We start from the raw sequence: 27,825 nt of genomic DNA on the forward strand, positions 1-27,825 counted from the left end.
TGGAGAAAAGTCTCTTCCATCTTCTACTCATTTTCTAATTTGATTTTTCTTTACTGTTGAATTTTTACATATTCTAGATGGTATGGTATATGGTAAGTATTTTCCTCACCTGTACCCTGTGTTTTCATTGCATCTTTCATAAGCACAAATTTTTAATTTTAATAAGATGCAACTTATCAGTTTTTTTCTTTTATGAATTGTGCTTCTGGTGCCTAAGAACAATTTTTCTACACTAGATTCTGAATATTTTCGCCTTAATTTTTTTTTAAGTTTTTACATTTTGACAATTTTCATTTAAATCCATGATCCATTTTCTTAAATTTTGTTAGTTAATATATAGTGCAACATTGGTTTCAGAAGTAGAATTCAGTGATTTCATCACTTACATACAACATGCAGTGCTTATTCCAACAAGTGCCTCCTTAATGCCCATCACCCATCTAAGTCCATCCACCTGCCTCCAACAACCTTTAGTTTGTTCTCTGCAGTTCAGAGTCACTTATGGCTTGTTTCCCTCTCTCCTGTTTTTCTTTTCCCTTTCCCAACGTTCATCTGTTTTCTTAAATTCCACACAAGTGAGATCACATGGTATTTGTCTTTCTCTGACAGCCCAAATGTCCACTGACTGATGAATGGATAAAGATGGAGAGTGTGTGTGTGTGTGTGTGTGTATGTGTACACACAAACAGAATACTACTCAGCTATCAGGAAGAATGAAATCTTGACATTTGCAATGATGTGGATGGAGCCAGAAGGTATCACGCTGAGTGAAATAAGTTAGAAAAAGACAAATTCCATGATCCATTTTTATTGAATATCTATATAAAGCATAACATTTAGAGTAGGTTCATTTTTTTTAACCCATGTATGTCTACTAGCTCCAGCCTCATTTGTTGAAAAGGCTAACCTTTCTCCATTTTTTTTGCACTTCATCAAAAATCACTTGAGCATCTGTGTATATCTATTTCTGGGTCCTCTGCAATGTTCCACTGACCTTTGTTTCTACTCTTCTTACACAGTGTTAATAACTATAGCTAGATAGCATTCCATAACATCAGGAAGTGATCCCTCTCACTTTATCCTCCTTGTCAAGACTGTTTTTGCCATTTTAGCCTTTACAAATTAGTTTTAGAATAAGCTTATTTTGTCTAAAAAAATAAAAACAAAACCTTGCTGAGATTTTAATGGGAATTGTATTAAACCTATATTCAATTTTAGGAAAACCAGAATGTTCCAACCCAAGACTAGAGTGTCTTTCATTATTTTCATGAGCACACTGTTATTTTTGGCATAACTACGATTTTGTTTTCATAGTAGGGACTACAAGAGTACTTCAGTTTTTATTTGTTTCCACATGTTGGAAATGGGATTGGTTTTTGAGTGGTGACCTTGTAATTTGCCACTTTGCTGAACCTACTCATTATCATTAGTTCAGGAGGTTTTTCACAGGTTCCTTGGGATTGTCTATGTACATAATCATGTCCTCCACAAACAGGGACATTCTTATTTCTTCCTTTCCAATCTGAATTCCTTTTATTTCCTTTACTTGTCTTATTCTATGTAGCTAAAAATGTTAGCTGAATTAAGAGTGGCAAGAACAAACATCCTTGATTTACTCCCAATCTGAAAGAGAGGCATTCAGAATTTCACCATTAAATATGATGTTGGCTGTTATGTTTTTACAGAAGCTTTTTAAGCATAATTAAGGCAATTATCATCTAATCCAAACTGTGGAGAGTTTTTATCGTGAATGGGTCTTAGATGTAGTCAAATGTTTTTCCTGCATCAGCTGATATGATCATATAATTTTTAGTCTGTCATAGACTGGATGACACTGGGTGATTTTAGAATGTTGAACTAGCCTTCAGTACTCTGAATAAGCTCCACTTTGTCATGATATAGCATTTTCTATATATATTGCTGTTATCAATTAGCAATTATTAAAAAAATTTTTTGTCTATATTCATGAGGGATATTTGTGGATTTCTTTTCTTATGCTTTGTCTTGTGCTGGTATGAGGACAGTAACTAGACTCCTTTTTTCTTTTTTTAAGATTTATTTATTTATTCATGAGAGACTGAGAGAGAGAGCGGCAGAGACCTAAGCAGAGGGAGAAGCAGGTTCCCTGCAGGGAGCCTGATGTGGGACTTGATCCGGGATCCTGAGATCATGCCTTGAGCTGAAGGCAAACGCTCAACCACTGAGTCACCCAGGCATCCCTAGTAACTGGACTCCTAACATAGGCGAGGCATTGTTCCATCCTCAACTATTTTCTGGAAACTGCTGTGCAAAAATGACACTAAATCTTCTTTAGAGGTCTCAAGGAATTCTTCAATGAAAATATCTGGACCTAGATAATTCCTTCTTGGAAATTTTAAATTGCTCATTCCATTTCCTTACTGTTTGTAGAACCATTCCTATTACCTGTTTCATTTTGACTGGGTTTGGATAGTTTGTGATTTGGGAAGAACTGGTCCATCACCTAAGCGGGTGTATAGACTAGAGTGCAGCTGTTGGTAGCATTCCGTAGTGACCATTTCAATGGCTCAGAAGGAGCAGTAGTGATTGCTTTTGCTTTCATTGATTTGTTATCTTGTCTTCCTATTTTCAATTTCATTGATCTGCTCTTATCTTTATTATTTCCTTCCTTCTATGTGCATTGATTTAATTTTGCTCTTCTTCTTCTAGTTTCCTGAGCCAGGAACTTAGATTATTAAGTTGAGATCTTTACTTCTTTCTAATGTCAGCACTGACTACTATGAAATTCCCTTTCAGCACTGCCATACGTGCATTCCATGTACTTTATTGTATTTTCATTTTCATGCAGTAATGTATATATTCACAAATCCTTATCCCACAACTAAAGTACACTGTTCACTTTCCACATATTTTAGAGTTCTCCTATTGCTGTGTTGTTATGAATTCCTAATTTGATTTTCTATGATGAAATAACATGCTGTATGCTGTATGGTTTCAAATTCTTTTCAATTTTTTGAGGTTTTATGGATATGTTTTATCTTGGTGCATGTTCTGTGGACACTTGAAATAGATGTATGCTCTCCTCCTATTTGGGAGAGTGGTCTGTAGATGTCAGATCTGGTTGGCTGATTCAGTGAGGATCTTCTCTGTCACTGCTGAGTTCCCACCTGGCACTTCTAACCAGAGAATGGGGCTGAAGTTCTCACTCCTAATTTCTTTTCTTCAGCTCCAACAGTTTTTGATTCATGTATTTTGTGATTTCATTACTTGGTGAGTACAAATCAAGGATTATTTTGTCTTCTTGATGAATAACCCTGTTATTATTATGTGATGTCCCTCTTTATTTTTAGTCATTTTCTTGACTCTGAGCTATATTTCACTAAATATTAATTTGGCCCACCTACTTCTGATTAATTTTTTGTGGTGTATCTTTTCCATTTTATTATTTTCCTTCATCCTATTTGTGTCATTGGATTTGAATTCCTTGTGAATGGCACATGGCTGGGTCTTTATCCACTCTGCCTATCTCAGGATTGGTATATTTAGACTATTCACAATAAAAGTAATTACTGACACATTAGCACATAAGTCTGCATTTTATGATTTTCTGTTGATTTTCTCTGGTATTCATTCTTCAGTTCCAAATTTCTTACACTTTCTTGTAGGTTACCTAAACTCTTTTCAGGAGTCCATCTTAGTATCTCAGACTGTATCTCTCTGCATATTTTTTGTAGTGTTTCTTTTGGGTATTAAAATACACATTGTAATACTTATTAAATTATTTAAAACATTTATTAAATTACATTACCTCAAAAAAAAAAAAAAACACCTATATAAAGACCTGTCTTTCAAAATCAGCTATTAAAAAAACATGTTTAGGTTGAATAATGAAGGAGGACTCTCAAGTGTCACCTCCAATTCTGCTCTGCTTTGTGCCTACCTGGACTTCAGAGCTGATGTTAGGACCTGTAAGATGACCTGGACAACCTTCAACTTCTAAGTCTCTTCTTCCAAACAGTTACCCTACTTGACACATTCCACAAGTAATAATGTTTCAATTGACATGTTTTTCTAAAAATTTTAGATACTTCTTAGGAGGGTTCCTTGTTAAGCCAGGAAACAATCTTCGGATTTTCTTTCTTTGTCCTGCATGCGTAATCTAACCTGGTCTGTGCATGCTTCTAGCCTACCACTTTTCAAGTGCATGTCAAAAGAGCTGCTTCTTCTAGGGAGAGTCAGAAGCTGCAAAAACAGGAGTTTAAACACAGATCCCTTTAACATGAAAGCCCACATTCTTCTCCCTTCCACTGTCCCAGGCTGCTGCCCTTCTTGTTAGCTGTACAACTCTCAACACCTACAACACTGGTCCAAATTGGGTCAGCACACTTTTAAATATCCATACAGTGACTACTGATATACTAAATTTTTCACATTAGGATACAGAATTAGAAGAGCTACCCTCCAACATAAAATCCACCATGGAAATACCCAAGCATTAATTTCTGAGTAGCAAGCAGTATGGTCAAATAACTGAGAAATTACTTTTCTGGTTAGTGGTAAGTGTTTCCAATACCTTCAAATAAGAGGTAAAAAAATAAAGCCATCTGCCACCATATTGTTGCTATTTCTTTATAAAGGTTGTATCAATCAGTAACTTTTATCACTACAAAAAAACACAAAATTGGAGCACCTGAGTGGCTCAGTGGTTCAGCATCTGCCTTTGGCTCAGGATGTGATCCCAGTGTCCTGGGATAGGGAGCCTGCTTCTCCCTCTGCCTATGTCTCTGCCTCTTTCTTTGTATCTCTCATGAAAAAACAGATAAAATCTTAAAAAAAAAAAAAGAAAAGAAAAACCACAAATTTGGTTTAACAAATATAAAACAACTACTAAAAATGTATTGTTACACAGCAATTACTAGAAATTATGTCTAAAATTTCTAATACTTATGCTTCTTAGGTAACCAAAATTTGTGGAAAATTTTTACAGGAAAATGGGTATAAAACTGGAAATATGAAAAAGTACATCAGGTACAGGGGCTACCTCTATTTTTTAGTTTACAACATTTCCTAATGATTAGTGAAAATATTTTAGAAGTCCTTCCCCTAGCTCTGCTACTATACACATGCTCGTTTACAATACTGATCTAGTGCTGGAGTACTTCACACTGCACTACCCATGTAGCTACTACATTAAAGTAAAACCTTTACCTGGATGTCTACAAAGTGTCTACAGCATTCATCAATCTCTCACAGATGGAGTACACCTGGGAGGCCAGACAGAAGCTCAAGGGCAATGCCCATAGATCTAGATGTCTATCTTTCATATCCTTCTATATGACTGAAGAGATGAGCTCTTACGCTGTGGCCAAGAAGGGCTCACGTGTTACTCAGTAAAAACAGAAGCACTGAAGGGTGCACCACTCCATCAACCTAGGCAGCAAAGGGAAGGAGAACATGCATCAACAGCAGAGCAAGGGAAATGAGACAAAAGAATGATAAGGCCAAACAGTACGCCCTGGTTCACAAAGAGAGACTCTATATGCTCTTCAAACCCCACTATCAACACCATACAACCTCTTACAAGGGAAACAAGAACTGCTGACACCAGGTCCCCGCCCATGAGTCCATGCTGCTCCCGCTCCCACCTTCTCCTGGCAGGCCACTGTGAGCAGCCTGTGGAGCCAACCCCCTCTTTGTCCCCCATCAACTGACCCCACAGCAGACAGGAATAAGGGAGGCCTCCAGCCAAAAGCTCATGGAACCAGGGCCCTGAACAACCCCCAAGTGAACTGGAGGTGATGGCCACCTGGCTATCTGCAGCCCTGAGAAGGACCCGGAGAGAGGACCTACACCAAGCTATGCCCCAATTCCTGACCACAGAACCTGTGAGGTAATAAACACTCATATACAGCTCAACCATCTCTCTTGTTGGCATTTATCCTAGAGAAACATACAGAGATGTATGTATAAGGATGCACATAAAGCACTTTGTAATAGCAGAACACAGACACCATCTGAAAATCTAACCACAGATCAAAAGCTAGTAACTTACAGTGTCCATACAACCAAATGCTATGTAAATGAGGTACAAATCAATACATTCTATTTTCCTATTTTGTAAAATCAAACTAATATACCCCCAAATACTCTTTGTATACACTTACTGTATACAGGGAGATAAAGCCCACTTTAGTCCTGAGGAGAAAGGCCTTCTTGTACCAACCATCTCCAGAAGGTGGCTCAAGCCGAGAACATGGCCTGCATGCCAGATGGCACCAAGGACTTGAACTATTCTCATAAGAAGCCTTATTACAACTTCTCATAAAACATTATTTTTAAAAAGTTGTTCAAGCACCTTCATAAAACATATTTTTAAAAAGTTGTTCAAGCACCTTAAAAACAGAAACAAAAAAAGAGAAAAAAGAAGAAAACAAAGAGGCTTGTCCATTCATTCACCATCACTCAGGAAAGTCAGCGCATATGCAGTAGCACCTCTACCCACAGCAGACAGCCTGTGCAGGCACTCCCCAGGTCACTGCATGACTGCCACTCTGACACCAAGGGCTGTTCTTAATGGCTCTGTCCTGTATTGACCTAAGCTTTTTCTTTCTGATTTTCTTGTACTTTAGCTTTCCTTCCTGAAGTTTCTAAACCCTAAGAATTAATATCCAATCGTTGTAATACATCTATCTATAAAAGGCGGTTTTAGAAAATGAAACGTATCCTATGATAACCAGGTTCTAACTAATATAATTCTTTTTAAAAAAATTTTATTTATTTATTCATGAGAGACAGAGAGAGAGAGAGGGGCAAAGACACAGGCAGAGGGAGAAGCAGGCTCCATGCAGGAAGCCCGATGTGGGACTCAATCCTGGAACTCCAGATCACACCCTGGGCCGAAGGCAGGTGCTAAACCGCTGAGCCACCCAGACATCCCCTCTAATATAAATCTTTTGTCAAATGAAATCATTCTGATAATGCAATATTAAGCAGTTAACACATGACTTACTTTAGACAAAGTACAATTTCACCTGTGCATACTGAAATGTACTAAAGCAAAACAGACTACAGAAAAATCTAGATTTTTCTTCACATACATCATATCGTATACAAAGATGTTAAGATTTAAAATAACTGTCTCAAACAATTTCCTTCAGATTCAAAGTTACTGCAATCAGGCTAAATGTTAATCACTGGCATAGACATGTCTAAAATATATTAAAAATGCATCAACCTTTTCCACTATGATGAGGTCTCCAACTTGTATGTCTGAACTCTTAACTTGCACTTTACCTTAAAAAAAAGAAGAAGTATAATCAACCCAAGGAAATAATAGTACACCAGAGTTAAAGTTTCAATTGACAAATAATATTTTAGAAATAATTTTCAGAGGGGGGGAAAAACACTAGATATTTATCTGGACTAATACTTTCAAAATAATTTTATTTCATATAGACAGTCACTAAAAATTAACTTCTCTTAGTCAGCTCCCAAGCACAAAGAGCTAACTGCCCCCAATACAAGACATGCGGTATGGGAGAGGGCTCCAACTGGAAGATCTTCCCAAATCTGCCATTATTTCAGGTCTGGGTCCAGCACTGATGATCAGAAATAGCACTAGGGGTGATTTAATGAGTGAATAACATAAAGACGTAAAATCCTTGTATTAATATTGTGAATGGCATTGATTGACACATAACTGACAGAACAAAAGAAGTGAAGAAAAGGATACATAAAATCACTGTGCACTGGTAGTCTCACAGATGGATCCGTACTGATAACTGATACTGATAAAGTTGAAAGCTTTGTTACAAGAAGTGATTCTTCTTACATGATACCGTGTGTAAATTCTTAAGTTATCTATATTATATCTAGTGTACAACGATCTATAAAATTTAATGTTACACAATACTATGTAACATTAATGTCGCATAGAGTAGATGAAATGTCATATACGTAATTTAAGACACCATCCTACATAAGCAACAAAACTTACTCAAGTTTTCTCTGAGACTCTCCATTCTCCCTCCCTCCTTCTCTCCTTCCCTCTCCCACCACCCCTCCCTCAGTCAATTTAGAACTAGCAACACCCTTGTGGAACTATTTTTATCTTTTTGTGGCTACCGGTTTAACATGGGAAAATGTCTATGCCTTTACATTCATTCAATTTACTCTGAAGCTAACAGAAAAAGAGGTAAAAGTTCATATCACACTATCAAAAACTAACATTACTAGTTAGTTATACCATTGACTTTTAGACCACATTCAACTTATTACAAACTTATTTCCTAAATACTTTTTGAAGCAGCTGAGTGTCAACAGTATCACACCTTTCCTAAAGGTGTATTTTGAGGATATCAAAAAAAGTTTTGTGAATACTATGTTTTTCCATGTTTCTCAATTATACAATAAACACATAAGAACTAGAACTAGTTGCAGAGGGGAGCTATTTTTTTATTCATATAAAATAGCAATGTTCTTTAGAATTACATGTGAAACAAATCTTAAGATATCTTCATAATTGATAAGTACGTGTCTATTAATAGCCAGAAAGTATACCTATAAAAGAATGTCTATTTTAATTATTTTTTCAATTGGTCCCTTCAGGCTTCGTTATCTATGGTCCCACTACTGTGTTTTCTATAGCCAAGCACCAGGTAGTAAAGTTACCTCAGTGATCTCATGCTCCCTGGGTATTACTCGAAAGAATTCCTGTCTTATCACTTCATATTATTTTCTCTCCTACCATCCAACCCACTTTTCCTTCCTTCTGCTCTTCTATATTCTCAGTAACATACCCATTTAAAAAGGAGAGGAAGAGAAATAGCTGTAATCATAAGATATAATAAATGTAGTAAACAATTCTTAAATATTTTGAGACAGAAAAATATATCCCTTTCTGACTCCTTCATCAATATCTTATTTCTGAGAGAGATGCTACTGTCACATAACAGACACAATTTATATTTAATATTAATAGCCTTTAGTTTGGGGGCATTGTATCGTGACTTTTATTCATTTCCAAGGAAATTACTTACAATTACTTGTGTAAGGAAAACAGGTGATGGTAAAATGCAGCGTAGAAACTTCTCACATTAATGATAGGACAATGAGAATAAAACATGAGAAGGCCATCATGTCCTACTGGTATGGCAATCTGCCTCGCTTACCTACTTAAAGTACACATTTCTACATTTTGAAAAATTGGTCAAATTGCTTAATGGCTCTTAGTTCTCTAAATAGTTTTCATTAATCTCTGTGCAGGGGCTCCTTGTACTTCTTTACAGCACAGTCACGTGAACTCACTGACTTCTCTTTCTTCCAGAGCAGTTAGGGCATTAGAAGAGAAGAGGGAGCATTACCTTTTCCCCAGGCACCCGCCTGTCAATGACAGCCCAGCACCATGACCATGACCCTAGCTGCCCAATTGTGGACAACTCATGCCTACACCAACAGTTTGATTTCTGGACACCCTTCGTGAACTAAGCTAACATCTGACCCTATTAACATACTATCATCAGAGATGAGGGATTGGTAACAGAAGGAAACTCCTAAATTTTACATGTTACAGCACAAAGAAAACATGTATCTGGGGATCCCTGGGTTAGCGCCTGCCTTTGGCCCAGGGCGCGATCCTGGAGACCCAGGATCGAATCCCACATCGGGCTCTCGGTGCATGAAGCCTGCTTCTCCCTCTGCCTGTGTCTCTGCCCACCCCCCTCTCTCTCTGTGACTATCATAAATAAATAAAAATTTAAAAAAATGTTTAAAAAAAAAAAAAAAAAACATGTATCTGCCACCTGTTCTCACAACCCAATAGAGCCATCCACAATGCAAAGTGTTTTTGAAATGCGCATTTAAAATTTAATAATTTCAGAGCTATACTTGACAGAACCAAATTCTAAATACAGTAACGATGCATACACCAGTACTTATACTTGAGGACAGTTTTCCTTAAAAATGCTGTATTTAATTTACCTCAAGTTCAAGCCCTGGAAGTCATCCAGTATTGGCCTTTTCTCTCTGATGAAAGAGTCAACAATGAATGTTACCAGGTACAGTAATAGCCATCCTTTCCTCTCTCCAAACTAATGCAATAAAATCTTTCCATCAAGCCCTCTTCCTAGGAATAAATGTTCCTGCCACCATGCTTCCAAAGCGTAGCAGCTTACATGTTTCTCACAGAATAAAAGCATTCAACTCGCTCGTTCCATGAACCAAGTTTCACAGGCTCCTTTGAAAGATCCAAGACGTAACTCAAAGGACTACTTATTCTTACTCCAAAGCTTCTTTTTTTTGTTGTTTTTGTTTTGTTTTGTTTTTACTCCAAAGCTTCTTAAACACAGACTCTGTCCACCAATCTCACTGCTACTCATTTTTTGCTTGAATAAAGAGAATATTCTATTAATATGCTCCATTACTATCACCTCCCTAATTCAATATGAATTCCAAATGAACCGGTTGGCAAAACTAAGGATTATGTTTATCTCCCCCCAAAATCTCCATCATTTGACAATTACTTATAATATAATTCAGATTCACATCATTATACACATGTTCTTCACAACTAACCTCAAATTAATTTTCTAGCAAGTCCTCAACACTTGCTGTTTCTTTTGACTGGAAGCCCTCACCTCATAGCTCTCCTTAGTTACACAGCAAACAGAGCTTCACGATGCCTTTGGACCCACCTAAGCACCAGCAGTATATATGCACACCTCTACACAATGTGCTTATCTGCTATCAACAAACATTACAGTGTCGACTAAACCCAGATCCCGTGACAGGTTCAAAGCATAACTGAAATATATTTTTAAGACATTTGCTTTGTTCTTCGCAAATGCATCAAACTTACCCCACTCTAAAACAAGAGAAACTTACATCAATCTATTCCTTATCGGTTAAATGGATCAAACGTAATAAGGGACTAATGGGAAAGTAGCTATATAAGCCACATGTAACTAGACAGAGACACCAAATGAGGATGAAAACATATTAATTACTTCTTTCCCAACAAAATACACAGAGGTAATAAGGGTAGGAGATAATTAAGCACCTTTTTAAACAAGGACTTGATCGCATATATGCGGCACTCCAGAAGGTCAACACCAGATGACAGGTGTACTTTCCTGGGCAGAAAACTGCACACCACAGCAGCAGATTGCTTGGCTTATCTCTGTTATTTGGGTGGGACCAGTACCCACCAACTCTCTTAACACTTTAAATGTCTGTGGAGGTAGAAAACTAATTTAACATGGATTATGAAGTGGATAGCTGGGAAATGTAATTAATATATTTATTTACATATATAAGTAAACTGTATTTTGAAAGTGACCTATACGCTGAAAATAAATATTGCTGAGAGAAATTTTAAGATAAATAAAAGGAAAGATCTATCTCATGCATGGGTCAGAAGACTTAGTATTAATAAGATGTTAATTCTCCCTCAAATTTATCTCTAGATTCAATGCAATCCCAAACAAAATCCTAGCAGCCATTTTTACAGAAATTCACAAGCTGATTTTATATATATATTTATGATAGTCACACACAGAGAGAGAGAGAGAGAGAGAGGCAGAGACATAGGCAGAGGGAGAAGCAGGCTCCATGCACCGGGAGCCCGACGTGGGATTTGATCCCGGGTCTCCAGGATCGCGCCCTGGGCCAAAGGCAGGCGCCAAACCACTGCGCCACCCAGGGATCCCCACAAGCTGATTTTAAAAGACATATCAAAATACACAAAAACACAAGACCTAAACCTGACTGAAAATGAAAAAAACAAAGCTGAATGGAAACAACACTATGTGATTTCAAAAATTATTATAAAGAAATAATAAAAGAATGGTATTAGCATAAAGACAAACATATCAGTAGAGTAGAAGAGAGAGTCCAAAAAATAAACTGATACACAAAAAGACAACTGACTTTTGACAAAAGTATAAGACAAAGCCATGTGAGAAAGACCACTTTTCCAAAACATTAGAAGCATTTGAATATCCACATGCAAAAAAAGTACTTACATGTACACTTGGTACTAGTACAAATATTGACTCAAAATGGATATACATAATGTAAATCCTAAAACCGAAGAACTTCTAGAAGAAACATAGGAGAAACAGAAAATCTTTGTGAACTTGCAGTAGACCAAGAGTTCTTAGGAAAGAAAAGCACAATCATAAAGGAAAAGCTGACAAATCATCACCTAGAACATCTAGGCCTAGACATCATCACCTAGAACATCACAGGGGCTGGGAACAATGAGAAGGCATAAGACCAAGGGGTCTGCAGCTGAAAAATAGCTGGAGTCACATGCAGAAGGGAGTAAGCTTGGGAAAGACAGGGAGGGTGGTTGGCTCCAGGTGAAGCAGCCCCTAGGCCCTGGTTGAAAAACCACCACCATGTGGCAGGGCTGCCAAGGAAGAGGCCTCCAAAGAGAAGTCCCACTCAGTGAAATCAAGAAGGCACATGGGAGGGTCTGTAGTGAAAGCCTGAGGCAGTAAAGGGATCTGAGGGCCAGAGACTCGGGAAAAGGCAAGGGTAGGAATACAGACGAAATGTCTCTGGCCATGAAGGGTGGCTTTACAACATGAGGCTATCTAGGCCACATGCAACCTGTCATGGAGCATAGGGGCTAGGAGACCCTGGGGGAGCACACAACTTCTTTCTGAGTCCTGCTGAAGGTGGGCGGGGACACAGGGGCCTGTGGTACCCCTCCCCTGACACAGGCTGGGGACAGACAGAAGAATACGGGCAAGATCCTGCCTGTAGGAAACTTACACTCATGAGCAGACGTAAAGCAGGGTGAGATCAAATACAGTGACATGTCAATTGTATGAATTACAGCCTAGGAAATTAAAAAAAAAAAAAAAAAAAAGGAAATACTGCTGTTTTAGAGTGAGGCTTATAAAGCATCTTGCTAGAAGTAACCAATTTTTACTCTTAAACATTCACGAGCAATAATCCAAGTAGTTTTAAAAAGCATTTTTTAGCAATCACAAAAAAAAAATTAAGAAGCTCAAGTTAAACACAAATCTTTTTGTTCTATCAGTAAAAAAAAAAATTAGATAGCTCTAGAAAGAATATGGAAATATTGTGGTAAGAAACATTTAAAGATAAAAGACTTCATATTATTCACTGGGTCAATTACATTAGGCAACCACTTCCCCTCTAAAATTATGTCACTAACTAAAATGGTCTATTCCATCCATGTAATTACCAACAGAGAGTCCAGAAGCTGCAGAAGAGACTATCCATCCATACAGACTTTATATCCCACAAATGCACACATCCTTTGCCTGAAGCAATATGCAGAACTAAACAGAGAAGTATCATAGCAATTCCCTATACTCGCTAAGTATTTTATAGAAAAATACAAAGGTTTGAAAAATTTAATAAGTATCTCATTACTAAATATTTTATCAACTAACAGATACAAATGAAAATTTTTATGGTCTTACTACCAACGGGACACTTCAAAGTCTTGGTGAAGCCTGCTGGTGTTTGTTTGTATAAGAGAAATTTCTAGTTTTGTTTTCTGTGGTTAGAAAGACTTCTGACACATCTACCAAGTGTTAAAATACAAAATATTGTTAACATGAATGGTTCATAATTAACTAGTTCTAAGACTAGTTCTAAGACTCTCAATCACAAAAACCAGAAGCTTTATGAAAAAGCAGCCTTCCTCTCTCCTGGGCCTGCAAAGGTATGAAAATCCCAATGCCCTACAAGAATGGTTACATTACTACTGAAAGGGATATGAACTAAATATGGTTCAAATTGTCCCTAGTCTCTCGTTTCCTCTAGATTTTCAATAATCCCATGGCAATTTCTTACTGGTCAAATACCCCAAGTGTGGAAGCTGACATTGATCCTTTGTAGAGAATGAAGAAATCACAGATAAAGACGGTAAGCAACTGTGAGCCTATTTATAAGGTTTCAGAGCCACTGGTCTAAATCACAAGCAGAAAGAAAACCTCCCAATGATCTTATAGTGTCTTGTGTTTCATGTTTCTCAGAGAAAACAAGAAAAAATGGGAAGAGCAAAGTAACTGATGGAGAAAGAGATGGAGGGAGGGGAGGGAGGGAGGGAAGATTTCCCAAGACTCTAGAACGTGTTAAAAAGGAACATGGTTTAAAACTGGAATGGAGGGCAGCCCGGTGGCTTAGCGGTTTAGCGCTGCCTTGGGCCTGGGGCGTGGCCCTAGAGACTCGGGATCCAGTCCCACGTCCGGCTCCCTGCATGGAGCCTGCTTCTCCCTCTGCCTGTGTCTCTGCCTCTCTCTCTCTCTCTCTCAATCTCTCTCTCTGTGTCTCTAATAAATAAATAAAATCTTTTAAAAAATAAAAATAAAAATAAATAAAACTGGAATGGAACTGGCATGGAAATCTGGGTGAGTCAGTGGAGCAGAAGAGAAAGCAAGGCAAAGGGTCCCAATTGGACGCATTTCTCAAAGGTCTGAGAAAAGAACTTTAATAACATTAATAACTGGTTTTAAAGGAACTAACTAAGCATTTTTTGGGAGAAAAAAGAAGACAGATCCCTTCTTCACATAACACACACGTGATATGTAAAATTACAAGTGGAGTAAAACATCCGCTATGGAACACTGGAGGGAAATAAAGATACTCATTTACCTGGGGGCTGAATGGACTTTCTAAGATTGAAGCATAACCACAAAGGAAAAGACTAGAAGATATGCATACATACAAAGTATAAATTTATCCATATTAAAAAGACAAAGATACAAAAATGAGTCAAACAAGACAAAAATATTTGTCACAGGATAAATTTCTCTTAGAGAACTTACAAAAAGGTAAAAATGGACATATGAAAAAAGATGAATAAACTTTTATCAAAGACCAAAATGAACAATGAAATGTTAAAAGGTAAGCAGCAAGCAAAACACAATGAAAATATTTGTCACCAAGAAAGTTGGCAACGTAAAAGAACTACAGCGTACAAAGACAATGGGAGAAGGGAAGGTCTGGGCTCCATGGAATGCAAACTGCTGCACCTTCATTGGGCAGCTGTCTGACAATATCAGGCCTACAACTTTTCATATTTGATCTGGAAATTCCACCTTACTGAATCAACACATTTCTTGAGTTCCTACCATGGACCAACAGCCCTACCTAACTCTGGGGGAACAGTGGTACAGACACGGAGCTGAGAATGCAATGATTAGAGGTGATCACTGGAGGAAAACCACTTACTAGAGGGAGGTTCTGGATGCTAGCACACACCCATGCCTACATATAACTCTCCCCTGTCAGAAGGTACTTTGTTAGCCAGGGTTTTTCATTGCTTTCATATGTTCCAGGCCCTAATCTCCAATGCAATAAAAAACATTATATGTATGAGCATCATGACAAAATAAAATTCATATAGATCCTCTTAGGATGGCCTGAGAAAAAAAGATCAGTGATGAGAGTAATGAGTACATACCTAGTCCAGCCACAGAAAACTAAAGAGACAAGAAAACAAACCTCAATTCAGTTTGTGCCTGACTAGATCAAGATCTACCACTATGTGGTACAAATGTAATGATGTATACTGAACATCTTCAAATGAATGCTTTCCAAATGCTGCTCAGACCACAGGAAAGAAGACCACACAAGAGAAATATGTGAAAAGGTGAGCATGCTGATCTAGGAACTGCTCTGACTACATACAAGAACTACACAGAAAGGCTTTCCAAGTATCCAGTGTTCCCCTTCATTTGTGCTGTCACAAAAGTAGACCAGAGACATGAAACTACACATAAGAGAAGGAAAGCACCGATGCTTGAGGACTGGATGTCAGCAATCCACTCTGATTACTTCTGACTTTATCAGCTCCTAGGCAATTTCTGGTGGGAAAATTCAGCTAACATTTGAGCATACTATTTTTTAAAAAACCCAACTATCTGAAGACATGACTGTCACAAAAGGAAATTCTTCTCACCAAGTGGAAAGAAAATAACAACTCAGTAACTCAGGAACTGAGTACGCAACGCAGTAACTCAGGAAACCAGTTACACATCAGGATTTCCCTAAGAAAGTACACATCGCCCAGAGACAAAGTATAAAAGACAGTAAAGAAGGACTTTATTTTTTAGTTATTCTTTTTTTAAGATTTTATTTATTTATTCAGGAGAGACACAGAGAGAGGCAGAGACCAGGCAGAGGGAGAAGCAGGCTCCCTGTAGAGAGTCTGATGGGGGATTCAATTCCAGGTACCCGGGATCACACCCTGAGCCTAAGGCAGACAGACACTCAACCTGAGCCACCCAAGTGCCTCAAGAAGCAGCTTCTCAAGTGGTAACACATGGAGCTAACTGAAAACCATCCAGTGTCAGGGCACCTGGCTGGCTTGGCAGGAAGAGCATGAGACTCTTCATCTCAGGGTCATGGGGTTATGAGTTTAAGACCCACACTTGGTGTAGAGATGACTAAAACAAAAAATAAACTTAAAAAAATAAATGAAAATCTCAGTGTTGACTGAGATTGTACACCCCTTAAAATATTCTCTGCTTCTAACAAAGCACCCTCAAGATACGAATATATTTAAAAGTGGAAGTACCTTTCCTTTTTAAAAGCAAACATACAAGGGCATCTGGGTGGCTCCATTGGTGAAGTGTCTGCTTTAGGCTCAGACCATGATCCCAGGGCCCTGGGATCCAGCCCCGCATTGGGCTCCCTGCTCAGTGGAGAGCCTCTCTCTACTTCTGCCCTCTGCCTGGCCCTTCCCCTGCTCCTTCTCTCTCTCTCTCTCTCTCTCTCTCTCAGATAAATAAAACCTTAAAATAAATAAATAAATAAATGAATGAATGAATGAATAAATAAATAAAGCAGAGAACATTTTCCCAGAGGATTTCTACAAGAATATGATTAAGAACTCCAAATACAGAAAGTTCAAATACTGTAAATATGATAACAAACCACAGTTAAGTCACATAAGGAAGAGATTACTATGAAATACTAGAAATTAAAGAGATGTACAGAAAATATTCTGGACCAGAAAACAAACTTCAAACTAAAGTCAATGAGCATATACATGCATTTTTTTATATTGCAGATTTTACTTATCAGTCATGTGTATCAGAATAACCAGCCACACAACAATGCACCACAGCTGTAAGAACACTGACGTAAGAATGGTCCGGGTTCAAATATGAACTCTTCTAAACTGCAATGGCTCAGAACAAATCATGTAGTATGATTCAGGTCCCTCACCTGTAATGTGGAGTTAACACCTACCCACCTTGAATGGTGGTTATACAAATGAGCACGTTACCTGACACACTCAGGAGAAGGTAAAAAAAAAAAAAAAAGCAGTAACATCATCATCATCATCTACATGTAAAATCTCCTTCCAAAGATCACCAACGATAATCACTCTTGTTTAAAAAGGTAAATCTGCATTTCTATTTGAAATAAACCCACTGACAATTATTTTTAAAGTATCCTGAGTTTGAGTATCACAGAAGTACAAAAGACATAACATTAGTATGCTTTCTTCAACATTGTTTACTATTTTTAGGTGACAATGACATAACATAAAATCAGCCATTTTAAAGTGAATATTATAGCAGCATTGAGTACATTCACAATGTTGTGCAAACTCCCTCTGTCAAGCTTTTCATCATCATAAAAGGACACGTCATGCCCACTAAGCAGCTGCCCCCATCCAACTGCATACACTTTCCCAGGCCATCGCAACCACAACCTGCTCTCTAGCTCCATGAATCTACCCTTTTTGATAAATGAAATCATACAGCCATGGTCCTTTGCATCTGATTTCTTTCACAAAGGGCAATATTTGCAAGGTTCACCTATGTTTATCAGTATTTGTGAATTTTTATGGTTGAATGATACTTCATTATAAGAAAACACCGTAATTTGCTTATCCATTCTTCCACTGGTAGACATCCAGGCTGTTATCACCTTTTGGGCAATTATAAATAGTACTGCATGATCTTGAGTGTATGGGTATTTGCCTGAGTCCCTGTTTTCAATTCTAAAGGCATCTGGGAATGTCTCAATTCCTCCTTCCTCTGGGAATGATAGGTCAAAGGGATATACAATTCTTAGTTGTCAGTTTGTTTCTTTTACCATCTTAATTAGTGTCACCCCACTTCCTTCTGACCTCCACGCTTTCTTACTGAAGAGCCTTCCTTGTATGTGACAAGCTGCTTCTTTCTCACTGCTTTCAGAATACTCTCTTGGTCCTCAGGTTTCAACAGTTTGATTATAATGTGTCTCAGTGTGGATTTCCTTGCATTTATCTTTCTAGGGATTCACTGATTTTTCTGAATGTGTACAGTCCTGTCTTTTATCAGCTTTGGGAAGTTAATGGCCATTATTTCTTCAAACATTCTCTCCGCTTTCTCCCTGCTTCTCCTTCTAAGATCCCCACTGAGTGCATATAAGTACACTTGGTGTTACCCACAAGTCTCTTAGGACCTGTTTTTTTTTCTTCATTCTTCCTTCTGCTTCTCAGAATGGATCATCTCACTTGAAATTACCTAGGTGCACTGTCACTGATTCCTCCTTCCGCCTGCTCAAATTTGCTACTGAAACTCTCCAGTGAGTTTTTCTTTTAATTTATTGTACTTTTCAGCACCAGAATTTTTGCTTCCTTTATAATTTCTATACCCTCGTTGATATTCTGTATGTAAATACACTGTTTTTCCTGATATCTTCTAGCATTTTTCAATTGTTTCCTTTAACTCCTTGAACATATTTAAGGCAGCTGATTTTGAGTTGTCTAGTAAGCCCGGTATCTGAGCTTCCTCAGGAACAGTTTCTGTTCATTTCTTCTGTGACTGGGCCACATGGTTTCTTTCCATGCTCTGTAATTTTCTGTGGAAACATCATAATCTGTTAACTCAGGAAATGAGTTGATTTTCCCCTCTTCTAGGTTTATTTTGTTGCTTGGTATATGCTATAGCCATGCACATACAGGGACTTTTCTAGACTCATTTCGTAAAGTGTGTATTCTTTGTCATGTGTGGTCTGTGAAGTCTTTCAGCCAGTGTTTTGGAAAGGATTTCTTGCATAGGAAAGGGGAAAGACAAAGAAAGAAAGGGAGGGATGGTGGAGGAAGAAGGAAAGAATTAGAGAAGGAAGGGAACAAGGGAGGAAGGGAGAAGGAGGACAAGAAGAGAAAAAGACCAAACTCTCCCCATCATTGCTGATTGCCTCTGTGCTGGGGATTCCCAACAGAGTCAGGCTGCCTAGAATCAGCCTGAGCCTTCCTCTGTTTGCACTGAGCCTAGAGGCTGGCCAGAGGCAAAATACTTTCTTGGGGTCTTCTCTGAGCATGACCCAGCACTGGCGTTGGAGATACCTTTCAAAACTCACCAGTAAACACAGACACTTTTACATGACCTAATTTTCCGAGGAAATGCTCTCTCCAGCTTCTTCTGCCTGGCATTTGACACTCTATCCTATGTGCTGACTGCCACTGCTGGCCCCAAACTACTGCTGCAGTTCCTTAACCTGACATAGGCTTGAAAAATGCATACTAGTTTTGGGCTCCTCTGCCCTGAGAGACATCCAAGTTAGATGAAAGAAAGACAAGTATCCTGAGTCAGTCCTTCACGTGTTGCTGATAGGGTGGACAGAATAGACACAATTCTCTGCAAGTAAGTTCTGCTCTACTCCCTTCAGAGCCAGGGTCTAGAATCCCAAATCAAGAATGTGGCCTGCCATCTTCCCAGCAAGTGTTGACTTATCCATATTTCTGTGAAAGAAAGAGCATGTAGGACTGCCTCCTCCCCAGTTTCACAGATAGCACCATACCACTTAGTTTTGAATGAATATTGGTAATACACAAAAACAAATCTCAACACAGTCCAAATATCACAATTAAAACAATTTTAAAAATAAGCCAGGATCTATACTACATTCTAAAAAAGACACACCAAAGTTACAACTAATTTATTCCTGGCCCATTCTGGGGACTCGCTTTTTCAAAAACTAAAGCTTACCTCTTTTCTACAACATACCTTTCCTCTACCATGCCACTACTGTAAGCATCAAAACATCTTAATAGTTAACTGTTCAATTTAATTGCAAAAGAATAGTCTTTTGAATACACGGTCCTGGGACAACAGGGTAGTCACATGCAAAGGAATACAGACCCATAACACACACCATACACAAAATATGAAAGTGGATCACACATCTGAACATCAAGGCTAAAACTATAAAGTCCCTAGAAGAAAATACAGAAGTAAATCCTTGTGACCTTGGGTTGGTAAACCATTTCTAAGCTACAAAGCCAAAAGCACGAGCAACAAAAGAAAACACAGATAAGTCAGACACCATGAACACGAAAGCTTTTGTGTGTCAAAGGACACCAAGAAGAAAAACACACACCACAGAATGAGATAAAATATTTCCAAATCACATACTGACAAGAAACTTAAATCTAGAATATATAAAGAACTCTTACAACTCAATTATTAAAAAACAACCCAGGTAAAACAGTAAGCAAAGAATCTGAATAAACATCTCTCCAAAGAAGACAACGCCCAACAAGGACATGAAAAGATGCTCAACATCACTAGTCATCAGGGAAACACAAATCAAACCACCGTGAGATACCACTTCACACCCAACAGGATGGCCACAATAAAGAAGATAAGAAGACAATAAAAGTGCTGGTGAAGATGTAGAGAAACTGGAACCTTCACACATTGCTGGTGAGAATGCAAAAAGGTGTCGCCAACCAGGAAAATAGTTTGGCAGTTTATAAAAAACAGAGTTACCATATAATCCAGCAATTCCACTCATAGGTATATTTACAAAAGAAATAAAACAGCATTCACACAAAAACATTTGTATACATTCACAGCAGCATTATTTACAACAGCCTAGAGTGGAAACAATCCAAACGTCCATCTACCGATGAATGGGTGAACACAACATGGAGTACCACAGAGTGGAATATTATTTGGCAACAAAAAGAAAGCCTGACAGGTGCCACAACACAGGTGAATCTTGAACACAGGATGCAAGTGAAAGAAGCCTGTGACCAAAGCCCACATATCACATGATTCATTTCTGTGACCTGTTCCTAAGAGGCAAATCTATGGAGACAGAAGGCAGACTGGGGGTTGCCTGGAGCTGGAGTAGGGTGAGAGGGGCAAAAATGAGATGATGGCTAATATATTCAGAGTTTCTTTTTAGAATGTTAAAAATGTTCCAAAATTAGATGGTGGTAATAGTTTCATAATTCTGTGAACATACCAAAAATCACTGAATTGTATACTTTAAATGGATAAACTTTATGTTATATGAAATATATCCCAATAAGCTATAAAAAATTTCTCGGAGAATTATTTCAAATAAATAAATTCAGTGTACAAATGTCCACATGTGAATAGAAGATACAAACTCCATTCTAAACCTCATTTTTTAAACAGTCTCAAGGTTATTACGAATACTCATCTAGCTATTCAGTGCCTTCCCTCGCTGTCCCTCACGGACACAATCACTGTCATGGTGTCACTTTTCAATGGTAATAATGCCCACCTATGGCTTCTCCTGCACTCTTCCCATTACATCACTTCTTTTCCACTGGGACTGAGAGACCAAATAAACAAGCTCTTTAAAAACATAAAATTAAGCAAGGGTTAAAGCCCTGAATGAAGTTAAGGAGGAATGGGCATAAAGCAATCATCATTTTGGATCGTGACATTTATTTTAGGTGCTCCAAGGCCCTTCACTTAAGGCCATAGTACTAGATGTCTGACCTTTATGACTGTTTAAAATATAACACAAATAAAGATTTTAGGCTTCACAGAAAATGTGCATACACCAGTTGGGTTTCTAAGTACATATGTCCAAGTACCTTGAAATGGTAGGCATTATAAGAAAATTAATTAGATACCATATGTAATCCCATAATATTACTTTCAATAACAGAATTAAGACATGTTTTCTTTCATTTATGTTAACTCTAAAATGATGATTACATTTAGCACATGATAAGCTAGATCAAAAGGGTCTTACTAACCTCTTACTGTAAGTTTGCTGTATAGCTGTGAATTCACTTCCTTGTCTCGCTGAAAACGCCGAAATTCATCAATTGCTTCCCTCATGATAGTGACAGCCAAAACAAATCCCTATGAAACAAAAGAAAATATGGTATTTGAGAAAACTGGTCTTTAACAAAAAAGTTAAGGCAAAATTCTTTTACCATGGAGTTTTACTTTTTCCCTCTCAATTTATGTTACTTCTAAAACAGAAACAGAAACAAAAACAGAAAGTAACAATGAAACACTAGAAGAGGAATATAATAAATACTAAAATATTTAAAATTCTCCCTATAAGGAAAAAAAATTTTTAAATCCATATAACATGTACTTCAAGCTAAACATCAGAAAATGCTTAGTAACCCAAAGAAAAAGAAATCTACGATCTAAAAAAAAAAAAAAAAAAACCCACACACAAACACACCCCACACCTCCCATGAATTATATTTAGAACACTCAAGCTTTTAAGTATCAAATTACCAAAGACTATCATCAAAATCTTACACTCTCTGCACTTGAATCTTTCTGGTCAAAGAAAGCACAAAGGAACACAGCACAATCTCAGCACAACAGCTTCCTCTAGTACAGGACCCCAGGCACAGCCACCGGCTTTTGTTTTGTAAGCAAAAACCTCAACAAATCAACTTGATGCTATGTAAATAAAACTTTGACATCATCTTTCTTAAGCCTACCCACAGGTTTTCCAACACCTCGCCAATACCCTTCATTCTACCTCTCTACAACCACACAATGCTCAGTAGGCTCGTGTTATTGATCCTCATTTACCCTCTGTAAGTGATGTAATACCAGATGACTGCCCTGAAAGGACAATGGTCTGTCACTCCAGGGTTGTGTCTGTGTCACCAATAGGCCACATTGGGTGAGCCCTTGCGTTTACTGAAAGGCGATCCTCCCCGGTATGTTCAGAGTTGTGGCACCATCACCACCTCTAACTGTAGAATATTCTCAACATCCCAAAGAGAGAGAAAGCCTACACCTGATGGTGGTCACCAACATCCCCTCCTGCTCCCAGCCCCCGGCAACCACTAGTCCAACTTTCTGTCTCTATGGATTCCCCTCTTCTGGGTGATATGGCATGTTTAGCATTTGATGAACTGCCAAACTGCTTCCCAAAGAGGTTGTACCCCTTAACATGTGCTTACTGGCCATAAGTATACTCTTGGGATCCTATACTCACTTTTTAACTGTGTCATTTGTCTTTTCACCGTGAAGCTGTAAGAGCTCTTTGTATTATTCTGGATACAAATACCTTGTTAGACATGTGATTAGCAAATGTGAGGTTACAAGTATTTTCCCCCATTCTAGGTTATCACTTTATTTTCTTGATGGTATTCTCTGATGCACAGGATATTTAATTTAATAAAGCCCAATTTATTTAAGTTTTTCTTTAGTCACTTGGGCTTTGATTGTCCAAGATCATAAAAATTTGCCCCTACATTTTCCTCCCAGGAGTCTTACAGTTTTAGCTCTTCCATTGAGGTCTATGATCCATGATGAGTGGTCTTCTGTGTATGACACGAGGGAGGGGCCCAACTTCATTCTTTCACATCTGTCTGTCCCACTGCCCCAGCACCATTTGTTGAGGAGATTATTCTCTCTCCACTGAACAGACTTGGCACCCTTGCCAAAAATCAATCCGTCATAAAAGTAAAGGCTTATTTCTGGACTTTACATTGCATCTATCCTTCTGGCAGTCCTATACCTTCCTGACTGACTGTCTTTGAAATTAGTTTTGAAATGGGGAAGCAGGAGTCCTCCAACGCCAATCTTCTTTTCCATGTTGCACTGGCTACTCTAGGTCTCTTGCATTTACATATGAATTTTAGAACTAGCTTGTCAATTTCTACCAAAAAGCCAAGTGGGATTTTGTACTGTCTTTCAATTCATAAATATGTGAGGACTTCTATTTATTTAGATCTTTGGTATTTTTTTAAATGTTTTATTAGTTTTCAATATGCAATGCTACATTTTAGCTAATCTATTCCAATTTTCTTTCTGATATTATAAATGGAACTATTACCCTAATTTCATTTTCAGATGGTCCTCACTAGTATATGGAAATACAAGAGGTTTCTGTGTATCTATCTTGTACCCTACAGCCCTACTAACTCATTTACTTGTGCCAGCATTTCTGAACTAGGAATGGGCCTCCCTACACACAAGACCATGCCACTATGAATTGGAGCCAGCTTTCCTTCTCTCCTTTCCATCTAGGTATCTTAGTACAGGTAAGACAAAGAAAAAAACATGAAAATCCAAACCAGAAGACCCAAAATACTTTTAAGAAATTCAGTGTTATCACGAAGCCTTAAAATTGACACACCCTTTAACCAAACAGTTTCACTTCTGGAAACTTATCCTAAAAAACAACAACAAAACAAGGATCCCAGCAGGATCAAACATAAAAAACTGGAAATAACTTGAATGTCTACAATAAGAAATTCATGGTATACTCATATGCTGAAATATTGTACTTTCTGAATTAAAAGATGTTGTTAGTCTCGGATAGGAAAACAATACCACTTTAAATACACAAAATCTAATTCACAATCAATTTCAGTAATGTGAAAAATACATATCTACCAATCCAGGAAATAAAGAGTTTTATACAGCCATTCTCATGCTGGAGAATATTTACTGTTATAGACTTATAATTTCTCAAAATTCTATATATAACCAACTCACCCTGAGAGAAACAAGAGAATGGTTGTCAAGCCTGTGTTTCTTATACTGGAGGGTATTGTTAGAAGCGTGACTCTGAACCAGGCAAGCACAGCATCATCACCTGGAAGGGTTTTTGTGCTATCGATGTGTTCAAGCCCTACCTGAAATGTGTACATTTAATCTCCTCTCCAAAATAAAAAAAAAAAAAAACAGGTCCCAGACATATATACATTAACTACACTCTTCCAGTCAATCTAACTTTCACTATGGCTTAAAGGCAGCAAAAGTTAATTAAATCTCCATTCATTAAGTAATTATAAACCACAAAATGTAATAGCTCCCAGTGTTTCCAAGAACTCAGGAAGTAAAAATAAGCTCTCATTTCTAAAGCAGTGATATCAGAGAAGATGCACCAAAGTGGGGTAGGTCCCAACTTCTAGAACAGGAGTCAAGCACTCTCCAGAGGAAAACAGCCCTGGTCACCGGCAGACTGCTAGCATATACAAGCTGCTCTCAGCCACACCTCAAATCTAAGGTTTACCTAAATACAGAACAGAGATGTAGGACCAGCCACAACCAAGAGGTGTCACTCCCATACCACCACGTCCATCTCTAGCATATCTATTCTGAGAAAAGCCCCAACAGCCAGCCTGGCTACATAAAGCTGGTTATCAGAACAGTGCAGCTGACACCAACATTTCCTTCTTAACCACTGGAGTCTAGCACATACGGGCTTCCAGCTTTCGAGCTGAGACCTACTTTGTCCTAACTGGATCAGAACAGACTGGTGGCCTATGGAAGATGTGGACAAGGGAACCACAGGAGTTCCTGGACCTTTCTAGGACCTCAGCACCAACCAGGTCCAAGACAGAAGCTACGGTAATGCTGCCTAAAAAAACCCAAAGTGAACACAAGAGGGTGGCAGAACTTCACAGTGAAACAACAGTATTTGTGCATCAACCTGTCAGTCGCAATGCCTGACAGGAATGTGGCACATGGCCAGTCCACGGGCTGTGACTAAACTCTGTACCACAAAGTGGAATTCTTTTTTTCCTACTTTTCCAAATGGCCCAGGAGCCATGTAAGTGCCAAAACAATATGCATTTTTATAAAAAGAGAAAAAAATGCTATTGACATAATAATGTCAGTTTAACCTTGAGGAATTATTACATGCCAAAAACTTTTCTATGTATTTTATTTTTTCTATGTATTTTAAGTGAGTTACCTTTTAAATGCCACAAAAACCTTATGAGGTGTGTACCCTTAGCTCTAATTCACAGCCAGGAAAGCTCAGACACCAGAAGCACACATCCTTTTGCCAAGGTCGCACTCATGGGCAGCTTATGTTAAGAGTGCTTGTCTCTACACAGTATGAGGTTCGAGTCCAAGTAACTGATTTGGTTTCTCCTTTCCGTATCCATCCACACCATACCACCAACGCAGAGACACTCAAAAAGAAAAGAGTGGACAGAAGAAGGACTGAAAATCAGAGTCCTCGCAGACGGACTGGTCACCTACGTAGCCCAGCCTACCTGGCTGTCCATTTTGTATTAACAAAGGAACACAGCGTATGTGGAAGATGTAGTATGAACAACCTAGACCTCCTTAATCTAAGAATCACTTGCATGGATAGATCTATTCTACTTGATTAATTCTGATAGAAGCACTGCAATCCTGATTACACTAGCTTTCCCTCAAAGAGTTGCTGTGAAACCTGAATGATGCAAAAGGTAATCTTCATTGTGACACAAGAATGTAATGAAATCACTTCTCAGTTTGCTCTTCTGTTCTATGGCAAAATATAACAGAAATTAGATCAGAGCTGAAGCTAGTAAATAATACTGCCCCGAGTACTTGATAAAGAAAGATTATTAAACTATTACTGTTTCCAGGAACTCCTTTTAGTTGGAGAACAGAAAGAATATGAAGCGTCTTATTAAAATTCACAGACATCAGATATAAGATTTTAAAACCACCGCTGTATGATGGTTTCATGTTTCACTGGCAGGTTTCTGGCAAGGAGGAATCTGGCAATGCTAACCAATTCATTTTTCTGAGCAACCTTACAGAACCTGAGAAGGCAGGCAGCGGAAAGGCGTCAAAACACGAAGTGTATGTGTAAAGACCACATGCCAGTACAGGCTCTTGACCAAGGACAGGGGCAAACACAGTGGTCAAGACAAAACAAGAACTCAGGAGCTGTGAGGGAATTCTGTTGAAGCATAGTCTCTTTATTAAAAACCAAAAACAATGGGGATCCTTGGGTGGCTCAGAGGTCTGGCCCCTGCCTTCCGCCCAGGGCGTAATCCTGGAGTCCTGGGATCGAGTCTGATTCTCCCTCTGCCTGTGTCTCTGCCTCTCTCTGTGTCTCATGAATAAATAAATAAAATCTTAAAAAAAAAAAAAAAAGTGTATTTTAGAAGTAGATTTAGTTTAAAGGTTCTTCAACTTGCCCTAGATGAATAAAAAAGATCTTATGTATATAGTAGCTGAATCTTCGGTTTAAAAAAAAAATTTTTTAAAAAGTTATTTGAGGTGAGTTTGGATCAAAGAATCAATATACCTCAGCCTGCTTCTTGGATTGAAAGGGGATCCTAATGTACACATCAACTTTTTAAGATTTTTGCTAAATCAGAGGTTAAAATGTATATAAACAGTGCAAGCATAGATACTAACAAATGTTCATTACTGATTAACTGATGAAGGCATCGATTGTGGCTGCTGCCAAACCAAAGAACAACAGAACACTGTTGAATAGAGCAAACCAATTCTGAGACCTAATGGTGTGATATGAGAGCAGGGCACATGAGAACCTGCCCAGGCATGTCACAAGGCAACGTTAAGTTACTCAAGTGGGAAAAATGTGCTTTTCACTTTTCTTTGGAGCCCCTGACACACACTGCAGCAGAGTAACGGCATCCCTTCCGTGGATATTGAAACAGATGCTTACTGAGGCTCTTCTGTAAATATAATAGTTAATTCTCACACATCAATAAAAGACGGACAAAGTACTTCAAACACCTAAGACTGACAATCAAGTTAGAGGACGTAACCCTCTCATGCAAGCAGAGAAAGGAGAGGCTACAACGCATGCATGCTCTCACTCCAGCTCTGGCCAAACAGTCAATTCTGTGCA

General features: G+C 38.3%; 1 protein-coding gene across 9 annotated transcripts in view; it reads right to left on the reverse strand.

Moving 5' to 3' along the window:
* The window catches only part of ATP9B (ATPase phospholipid transporting 9B (putative)), a 237,325-nt gene that overhangs the window by 166,702 nt on the left and 42,798 nt on the right, over positions 1 to 27,825 (reverse strand). For 7 of the 9 annotated variants that reach the window (XM_072817319.1, XM_072817557.1, XM_072817242.1 and 4 more), the window contains 2 exons: positions 21,986 to 22,094; positions 7,214 to 7,272 (listed from right to left, as the gene is read on the reverse strand). In XM_072817319.1, the coding sequence (XP_072673420.1) occupies positions 7,214 to 7,272; positions 21,986 to 22,094 (168 nt within the window). Of the gene's footprint in view, positions 1 to 7,213; positions 7,273 to 21,985; positions 22,095 to 26,221; positions 26,350 to 27,825 lie in introns of those variants that run through there. The other 2 variants (XM_072817788.1, XM_072817398.1) reach the window with 2 other exon arrangements.

This window comes from Canis lupus, chromosome 1 (genome assembly GCF_048164855.1).
Source record: "Canis lupus baileyi chromosome 1, mCanLup2.hap1, whole genome shotgun sequence".
In the NCBI taxonomy this organism is placed as follows: domain Eukaryota; kingdom Metazoa; phylum Chordata; class Mammalia; order Carnivora; family Canidae; genus Canis; species Canis lupus.